The following is a 9870-nucleotide window of genomic DNA, read 5'->3' as shown; positions in this document are numbered from 1 at the left end:
AGGAATTGTGATTATGGTTCCCGCAGTGTGATACTCCAGTCTTTCAGATGAACATGGCCTCATCACATGGAACGCGCCGCTGTCTGGTTATGAAATGTAGACCAAAAGCTCCATTGCAATCCTTGTTAACTAAGTTCTCTTTCCACATAGTAGATTTTTGCTTTTGACTTCCCTTTCACAATTGTAAGGTTTTTGAAAATTTGTTACATTACACTTGCAGAGGGGATTAAAAACAAAACAAAACAACCATTGTTTCTTTTTGGGAGGCATCATATCTTAAATTGTTTGGGTCTGCTGGTCCTCTTGACTTCTTTTGATGTTTTCGTTTTCAGGCTGAACTCTGACCTCCCATGGGACAGTCATTTCCATTATAAACTGTTTTCTTTCCCATGACCACAACACGCTATGTGGTTTAGAGTAGTGGTGGCTACGTCTGGGGAAGGAGGTGGAAATCAATCTACTAACATTTCTTGCTGTACTGTTGTTGCACAACATCACCAACAAGAGATTCTTAAGTCCTGCTCCTTTGCTATCTTCCGCCATAAATCTCAAAATTAAGGGGCCTCCATTTCAGTGTCTGGTTTTTTTTATTATAATCCTTCACTGAGCCTGCAACAACTTTTTAACCTGTATTATCTGCCACAGTAGCAGCCAATTGCCAGTGTTTCAAACCAGTTGAATAGCTATTCTGACTGGAGCACATTTGTCCATGTAACCTCACGAATGCTCGTGACAAGTTTTTTTTTAAAAGCAAGCTTGTGCCTGCCAAGTGCAATCCATTTCTCCATTCATATTTTGCAATTCATTTCTGACTCGGAAATTTGTTTGTGTAGAATCCACTGGAAAAATAGAGAAACAGATATTGTAGAAGCAGATGTTCTATGTTTTAGGTGTATTCATTGCCAGTTAACCCAATACGCCAGGTTTTTTTTATGAAGAATTGTTCCAGACTAATATAATTGCAGGGATTAGAATTGTGTAGAATGTAGTTTGCAATCAGAAAGTAAGTATTCATTTGAATTTATGCATATGACAGTGTCTTCCAAAAAGTGGCTGTTTGAGCCAAATTATTTGTAGTTCCTGTCCTTAGTTTAGTGCTCACCTGCTAAAGCAAGCTTCTTCAATCAGCATGCATCCATTTTTCATCATGAAGTTGGCAAAATTTTATTCCCTGTGCAGAATCATGTTTTCCTTTTTACTGGAATCTTAGCATTGTCACAAAAGAACTTAAGTCCAGGCCTAAGTGTGTTTTCCTTGAAAAAGTCCATCATGTTTTTACTCTGTTGTACAGGCTAACATTGAATATACAAATGTGATTTGTTTCCTTTTTCTCTAGAACCTCCAACTTGCTCCCCAGACCAGTTTACCTGTGCAACTGGAGAGATTGATTGTATCCCAATGGCGTGGCGGTGTGATGGATTTCCAGAGTGTGACGATCAGAGTGATGAAGATAGCTGCCCCATATGCTCTGCTTCCCAGTTCCAGTGCGAGAAAGGACAGTGTATCGATGCGCACTTGCGGTGCAATGGAGAAATTGACTGCCAAGATAAATCTGATGAAGCGGATTGTGATAGTAAGATCTCATGTTTCTAACATAAACATCCATTTGGGGTTCAAACTGTTCTAGACGTATATATATATGTGATCTTAAGTTTCAAATGGGGAAAAATAGCCTTAACCATAAGCCTAAACTAAGCTATCCACTGTTTCTGTTTTCTTTCCCTCTTTCTTATTCTGTTGCTCAAATTAAACTTCTCTGTAGCTACATAAATTGCTGACCATGTAACTGTAGATGTGGAGGAGGTTGGGGAGAGTATCTTTAATCCATATTCAGAATGAAAACAGGGAAGAAACAGGCAGAACTCACCACATGCTTTTTTTTCCTGCATAATGACCATTTTGGCTTGCACTGTTTCCATGGTGTCCACTTCACCTTCGGACAGTGGTCACTGCAAGGTGCCACAAGGGAGGAAGAGATGGATTTAATCCTGTGGCTGAACTGGCTGTTCTGAGAGTTCACTCTTAGCAAGTTGATGCTTCTAGTCCTCGATGTACCTTTCTGTGAGAAATCTGTGGAATGATGTCCAAGGAACTCTTGCTGCTGCAGCTGCTTTGTATGCAGTCAGCTGTTGGATCTGGGGCCAAGAGAAAAGCATGGACAGGCGCATTTGCATCACCATTTGGTTGATGGGAAAATTTGCATATTCTGTCATCCAGGCATCGCTGAAACGGACACCTGACTATGAACTGGCACCATGGCTTCGTATTGCTGTACAAAATCTCAGGAGCCTGTTCAATAGCATAGCTCTTGCTGGGTGAAGCCTCAGGACCCTTGGCTCTACGCACTCAGTGGCTAACCATTGCCACTGGGCCAGCAGGATGGATTTTTGTGGAGGTTTCAATGAGCAATTTTGTGGATTTGCAATGTCTTCTGTAACTCTGAGCCTGGACACCAGAACACCAGTACCTTCTTTGCAAACAAGTAGAGGATCAGCCATGTCCAAGTTCCTGTCTTTCTTGTGGAAGGGGGTGTTTACTACCAGTACTGCTTCGTCGAGCGGTTCTGCTTTGCCCGCCGTGGAGCCCCTGTGCAGTGGAACAGTGCCGTTACCCACACAGAGTCAAAGTGGAATGTGCCTTTGGTTGTCTGCTGGTGGAACAGCGGGCACTGCTAAGCAAACTTCATGCGCTTGTTCCCGGCACTGTTGGAGCGGTAGGCGCCTGCCTTGCCCTGCACAGCCCCTTTGAGGGCACAGATGAGCCTTAGCATCTTGTCTAGATTAGTTGAAGACACATTTCTTCAGCAAGTGAATGCTCAGTGTCCTAGTCCTTTGCAAGCACTTGGACCACCCAAGACTAGATTTTGTCCAGGATGCTGTCTGCCACTTCCTGAGAAGGGCTATGAACATACTCAATGTCCAGAGTTAGACTGAGAGAGTTGTGGCAAACGTGGCCTCCGTAGTCCTCAGAAATCTTCACACGCCAAGGCCTGAATGGGTTTCTAAGAAAAATAAAACCAGTAGGCCTTTCTCATCTCTTAGCATGTGTCAGCCTATAACCCAGTGTGTTCGGGGAAGGGAAGGTGGCATATAGTGCATTCTAGTTCTTTATATGAGGTTTATTAAGGTGGTGAGGCTAACTGGGCTTAACAGAACTTTTATACTATATGTCATGCATCAGAGGAGTAGCCTTCTGCTCAGAGCAGTGCTAACCGCTACCTTTCCATAGGTCTGAGTTCAACGCCTTGATACTATCAGAAGCCACTTCTCCTGTCCCCTGGTTTCCCAAGGTGTGCTTTTGGCGAGTTGGATCTGAAGCATTGCCACAGGGATTGCAGACTATGACTGGAAGTGGCCAAAGAAATGTCCCTGGATACGTTTGAGGTTCACATCTCACATCTTCAAGACTGTGGCTTTCGTCTTCTTGAATTTATTGTGGCACTGGTAGCTGGTCCTCTCATACCCAATGGAAGTCGCAAGGTTAACAGTCTTTTGATATTGCAGCTGGATTACCATGCCACTGAGGGAACCGCGTCTCCTGTACAACACAGGTTCAGTGCTCCAAGTTGTCCATTTGCTGGATCAAGAAGAAACAAGGAGGCAACAAGGCAGGACAGCAACAGAAGATACGGCGTGTAAGGAGGGAAAGGATACTAAGACATAAGTCTTGATGGAAGACAAAGGAGCAACAGACGGTTGCAAGAATAAATAGAGGGCTGGCAGTCATGGCCAGGAAGGTGCAAACAGAACTTGTCCGTTTCCACAGTGCAAGAACCTAAGTGGTGTGGTTGGAGCTCCAGATGCTTTTAGAGCCTTCTGTCAGCGTGTGTGTGTTGTGTATGTGCTCTCGGACCTTGTGGAGCTGCATCCAACTGAATGGGGGCATAACAGCCCAAATCAGGAGCTGACGCATTTGGAGCTTCTAGATAAGTTTTTTTCTCCATAGATAATTTAGTTCTCTTACATGAGAACTGCTCTTACTGCAAAGTAAGTACGGCTATTCAGGAGGTCCACTTCGCAACACCACCAGTGCTGGGATCCAATACATGAATGTGGATCTTCTCCAGAAGAAAGAAAAGAACGTTTCTTCTTTTTTGCATTGAATAACCTATACTGAGAACCTTCCAGGATTGCTGGTTACTAGCCCTTGTAAGACAGTCTTTTTAGTGATCATTTAATGTGCCTTGACTTGACGGAGATTCCAAAGTTAATAAGTCCTTTTTGCTGAGACAGAGGCTTCTGAATAAATTTAGCAGTTATTTAGCAAGGTTATATTATTCAGGGCTACATAAGATAGTATAGACTAGATAAGGTTTTATAATATGCTGAGTTACTGCATTTTGTTAATGTGTCAGGCAATCAGCTACACTTTGTTAGTTATTGTAAGAGATTCTTGCCGATTTGATCCCAGTTTTGCCCCAAGAGGACTTCTTTGACAAAGGATGGGGGGTTACTGGGATAAGTATTTTATTTTAGCCTCGCTGAGTAGGATGTATACCAACAAGAAGGAAGAATCAGAGAAATGCAGACTTGCATTTTACCCACAGCAGCAAAGCAGCCGTCCTGGTGCCTACCTGGTCATAATATAAAATGCACTGTGGCTTCATGTCTCACTTTTGATTTTCTTAAGATGCTCAAATGCTCCCATGCAAGTAGTACTTAATCTTTTCTTTTCTTCTGTGCAGCAGTGTGTCTACCCAATCAGTTCCGATGTGCAAGCGGCCAGTGCATCCTCCTGAAGCAACAGTGTGACTCCTTTCCAGACTGCATCGACGGTTCTGATGAGCTTATGTGTGGTGAGATGGCTTTCCTGAAGATTCAAGTGCTCTGTTCAGGCATCATGTCCTACCTCCCTATGCAGAGCCCCAGTCTTTGCATAGCAATATTCTTTAAGGGAAGCCCAGTGAATCCGGGCCAAATACTGTCACGGTTGTATTTGGCTGCTAAGCATAGTTAGGCTTTTCCGTTGGTCTGTGCGGCAAAAGAGTGTGAGCCATTACAGGGTCAAGCTGGAGGAACTAGCATACCATGAGCAAGTGTCCACAAGAGACTGCAAGCTGGTCTCTTAAAGTGCAGGTAGGAAAAGAATATAAGGAGAGACATTGATTTTTCTGGGCAAAATGTTACTTTGAATTCTCATGGCTGTAGGTGTACGCAAGTTACAGGCACACTGATGGCAGCTGCTGTGTTAGTCCTTAGTGGGGTCTGTCATTTTGCAGTCCAAAATGGACAGTAAAATCCACTTGCTTGTGCTCTGCTTGCAATTTCCCTCTTTTTGAACCATCAGGGTGACTAGTGCATGCAGTTTTCAGGCAATAGGGAAGATAAAAGGAGCATTTAGTAGCTCACAAGTGGTTTAGCAAAATAGTTGGAATTTAGCATTTTAGAGCAAAATCAAATAGATGTGCCAGTCTGTCAGTAATTAACTCTGAAAAAATACCTTGTGTTGGGTTTGTGTAGAGAAATGCTGCACTTTGCTTAATAATGTTGCCTAATAGGACCTTGGCTAATTGTGAGGTAAGACTCTTAAGAGTCTTGAGAGGTTTTGAAGCATCAGTTGTCAGAAGCTGTGCCACTGCTGGGATGAGGGAAGGAGTCACCGGGTCTGGGCAGGGTAACCTTGTGTCTTCCTTGCATCCTCACAGTGGGTACAGCAAGGAAAAGTGTATTTCATGAGCAAGAGTGGTGAAAGGAGCCCAAGTAGTGAATAGAAGAAGAGGCTAAAAGAGTGGCAATAAAAACTGTTTAGCTCTCCTGCTGGAAATTTCAGACTGAACATGCTTCTCATGCTTCTCCCACATCTTCCATTTATCTGCAGCACTTTTTATTATTTAACAATAGGCTACATAGGGGGAAAATATATAAGAAAGTAGTTGAGATATTCTGGATTGTGTTTTCCTTCCAATTTGCAAGGAATTTTTAGAAAGCAAATCATATTTTCAAAAGCTAACGTATTCTGTTTTAAGGCTTATATTAGCTAGGAAGACATCTGCTGCTTAATACATAAGGTAACTTCCCTACTGATAAAATGTTTTAATTTTTTAACACTATTGCTAGCCTAAATGGCTCTTGAGAGAGCAGCTTCCTGTCTGATTAAGGACTTCATGTTTATAATTCTCATCTGTCCTTAACCCATAGGCTTTGTGGGAGGAAGAAAAGGAAACTTTCTATGCTTTTATTATATCAAGATGATAAGTAATCCTGTTATGAGATGAACTGCTAGGCAGAGTACCTTGCTAATACCGCTTTTGGTATATGGAAGGGAAGAGGATGCATGAAGTCTTTACGCACTGAATCAGAAAATACGGAGTTATAGATGCCTGAGTTTGATACAGATACTTTCAAAAACACTGTGAGCTGACTGATTTGCTGCACGAGCTCCAGGACAGCAACATTTATATTGCCTCATGTTTAATCACCTCCTTTTTTTTTCCCCTCCTCTCTTTCCAGAAAAAACAAAGCCATCCTCAGAAGAGTCCCAGCCACACAGTAGTGCCATCGGTCCTGTCATTGGTATAATACTGTCACTTTTTGTCATGGGAGGAATGTACTTTGTTTGCCAGCGAGTGGTGTGTCAGCGCTACGCCGGGCCCAACAGTCCTTTTCCACACGAGTATGTCAGTGGCACCCCTCACGTCCCTCTTAATTTTATTGCTCCAGGAAGTTCTCAACATGGCACTTTTACTGGTAAGGATGGTAAGGACCTTGCATCTGATCAGTACCAGTACAATTACATTGTTTGGATTTGGAGTTTTACACGTTTTTAAAAGTGCTAGATGTGGAGTTTTCAAAGAGCAGAAATTAGATCAGAGAATCACAGACTGGTTTGGGTTGGAAAGGACCTTAAAGCCCATCCAGTCCCACCCCCTGCCATGGGCAGGGACACCTCCCACTAGCCCAGGTTGCCCAAAGCCTCATCCAGCCTGGCCTTGAACCCCTCCAGGGTTCCCACAGCTTCTCTGGGCAGCCTGGGCCACTGCCTCACCACCCCACGGTGAAAAATTTCCACCTAATATCCAGCCTAAGTCTCCCCTCTCTTAGTTTAAAACCATTGTCGATCTGCTCACTGGTTTTGTTATAGATCTGTCATTTGGATCAGATACGCAAAAACGCATTTCATGAAGGCATCGTGACAGATTTTCAAACACAATTTTTGTGCTAAGCCGTGTTTCCACAGGTATCTATCATTTTGATAGAAAATCTACAGTTTTGCTAGTGAAAACGTCCTCTTTAAATGGTCCGTTCTGGTGTATGTGATAAAGCCTGGGGTTTGCATAGCACTTCTTACCTAAGGCCTGCAAAACACTATGAAGTGAACCACATTCAGTATTGGAAACTAAGAATGCGTCTGCCATCCAGCACCCTAGGGAGAGCTCTGTCGAGTTGTTCTTCGTGTCTTGTACTCAGGTGACCTTGTTTCTGCCCTGTCCATCAGAGGTCTTCACGTTTTGTCCTTTCTGCTCAGGATCGATAAGATACTCCACACTGGAAGGAAGGAGAGGAAAGAAGTGAATCAGCTTAGTTTACTAGAATACAAAAAAGCAGGGGATAAACCTCCCTCCCCAAAGTTACAACAGCAAACATGGAAGAACAGAAGCGGTCTGGGTGTGGTTTTGTAGTCTGGCTGCTCCTTGCCTGAAGGGGAATGGAAACATCCCCTTTGGTTTAGCCTGCCTCTGAGACAGCTTTCCTGTCTGCTGTTGGACAAAGTATTTCTTCTCTCTGTGTCTCAGTCCTTCATCTGTAGAACAGCAAAGCTTCTCTACCTTGCAAGGGACTTGAGCATCCATTTGGAGAAGTGCATGCAGCTGCGATGCGGAGATCGAAGGAGGGCTTGGAGTGTACAGAAAAGCTAAGGGTGTTCATCTAATAGATGAGAACCCAGAAACCTCATACGGACAGCAAAGTAAACACTTAAATGGTGTACCTCAAATGATTTTACAGATGTAAAATATGCTTTTCATACAGGAGATAGCAAACTCTTAACTACAAAGCCCTGAGAAAAAAAGAGTCTCTCTTCATATTGTTCAGGAAGCTGGAAAGTAAACGTTCGCCCGTAAACCTGCCAGACAGGGTCAAAATACAAGAAATCTGTACTTGGGAGTGCTTGGAGTCTGCTTTTCATGTCAGCTGAAAATCAGATAGATGATAAAGACAAATGAAAAGATGTGGCACTTCTTCATATTAAACAAGGTTTTGAGATGTGCTAATTGTTGTTTTCTCCTAGCCATGGCTTTGAAGAGAGCCAGATACAACTTAGGTTTCGCCTTTCTCACACTTTAATGACTGTGGTCATCTGTTCCTGCTTACATTATGTTTTTATGGTTATCAAGACACTTTTGTGGTGGGAAATAAAAATCGAGGATGAAATCATTGCAGGTGAAAACTTTGCAGTGATTTTTTAAATTGGACTTCACTCTAAAGTCTTTTTAATTAAAAGCTTTAGTGGTTTTGAGGTTTTCATCTGTACCTCTGTAGGTGCTAAACTAAGCTGTCATTCTGATTCCCATTCATATTTGTTAGCTTTTTCTAATCCATATTGTTGTGACAAGTTCCAACAGCCAAGGATATTACCATTGATGTTAATTCTAAAGAAAAGACATAGGTTCCTAATACCGTGGCATTTCCAAACAAGACAAATAGTCATGAATGATGATCATAAATTGCTTGTAATAAATATTTCTTGCACCTGAAAAATTTCAGAAAACTTCCCAAACTCAACTCTTCCATTAGCACTAAATAGTTTAACAGTAAGAACCTGAAAATGTTTTATCTAATTTAAGTGCATATTGGGGTAAAACACACTGGAGAATATTCCCTCTTCCTGTCTCTCAGGTTTCCTTCCTTTTGCCTGTGCTGATTTCCAGTTTAAGAAGTGATTTTTTTTCAATCAAAATAATTATCTTTTGCTGTTGGACTTGCAGTTGCATTTGTTTGGATGGAAATGAAAACTTTGAAAGTCTCTAGCTTCTTTTTTCTTGGGCAATGTATAATGGTTGTTTTTGCAAATGCCTGAATTAGTTTAGTTGGAAAATTTCTTAGTTAACAATTTGGGTGAAAATTTTGGATCGGCTGTTCTGGAGATTCCTTTCACAGCAGAGTGCGAGAGCAGGTTGTGGGGTGTTCAGTGCTGCAGCAAGACAATAGGTGGTCTGGGAGTGAGATGTTTTCTTTACACAGTATGTTGTTTCTTGTAATCCTGAAGTTTTTACATAAAACACTGTTCCCAAAGTGACAACCAGGAGCATTGCATAGGTTTTCCAAGCTGTGGATTTGTTTTCTGCTCTGCATTGGTAAATAAAAGCGTGGTTTACCTAAGCGTGTTTTTCTCTCTGTCTCACTGCAGGCATCTCTTGTGGAAAGTCCATGATCAGCTCCATGAGTCTCATGGGAGGAAGCAGTGGTGCCCCCTTATATGACAGAAACCATGTTACTGGAGCCTCTTCGAGTAGCTCATCCAGCACTAAAGCCACTTTCTACCCACAGGTATGTCTTGAAAATATAGCTATGAGTTAGGTATCTCCCACTGCTTAAGAAAAGGCAGATGAAGCAGGAGATAGATTGGTGGAGCTGCACCCTACCATCCCTGAGGCAAAGGCAGGAGACAGAGGCTCCACAAGAAGCAGAGGATCCCCTTCGCTCTTGCCAGCAGGCTGAAGGAAGGGACCTAAGAGAAGGGGGAGAATGGAAACAGGTCCCAGCCTGGGGGCGCAGGCGAATCCCCTCCCAGCCTTCCTCACCCTCCCAGTTGCCTTTACACAATAGATATGGGGCACTGGAGCTTGAGGGCCCGGAAAATAAGGAGGAAGATGAAGGTCCATGCAGGGGGTCACCTCAGCTGGGACAGTCGGCCCCACACATTGCGACTGCC

At 42.9% G+C, this 9870-nt stretch overlaps 1 protein-coding gene across 1 annotated transcript in view; it reads left to right on the top strand.

The window, feature by feature from the left end:
- LRP5 (low density lipoprotein receptor-related protein 5) overlaps positions 1 to 9510 on the top strand; it is a gene marked incomplete at both ends in the record, with an annotated part of 31539 nt that extends 22029 nt beyond the window's left edge. The window contains 4 exons of the mRNA XM_010085586.1: positions 1337 to 1573; positions 4685 to 4795; positions 6450 to 6686; positions 9346 to 9510. Coding sequence (XP_010083888.1) covers positions 1337 to 1573; positions 4685 to 4795; positions 6450 to 6686; positions 9346 to 9510 — 750 coding nt within the window. The remainder of the gene's footprint in view (positions 1 to 1336; positions 1574 to 4684; positions 4796 to 6449; positions 6687 to 9345) is intronic.
- Positions 9511 to 9870: the final 360 nt, after the last annotated feature.

Source organism: Pterocles gutturalis, unplaced genomic scaffold (assembly GCF_000699245.1).
Source record: "Pterocles gutturalis isolate BGI_N339 unplaced genomic scaffold, ASM69924v1 scaffold13510, whole genome shotgun sequence".
Taxonomy (NCBI): Eukaryota; Metazoa; Chordata; class Aves; order Pterocliformes; family Pteroclidae; genus Pterocles; species Pterocles gutturalis.
This window is presented reverse-complemented; position numbering and strand designations above follow the sequence as displayed.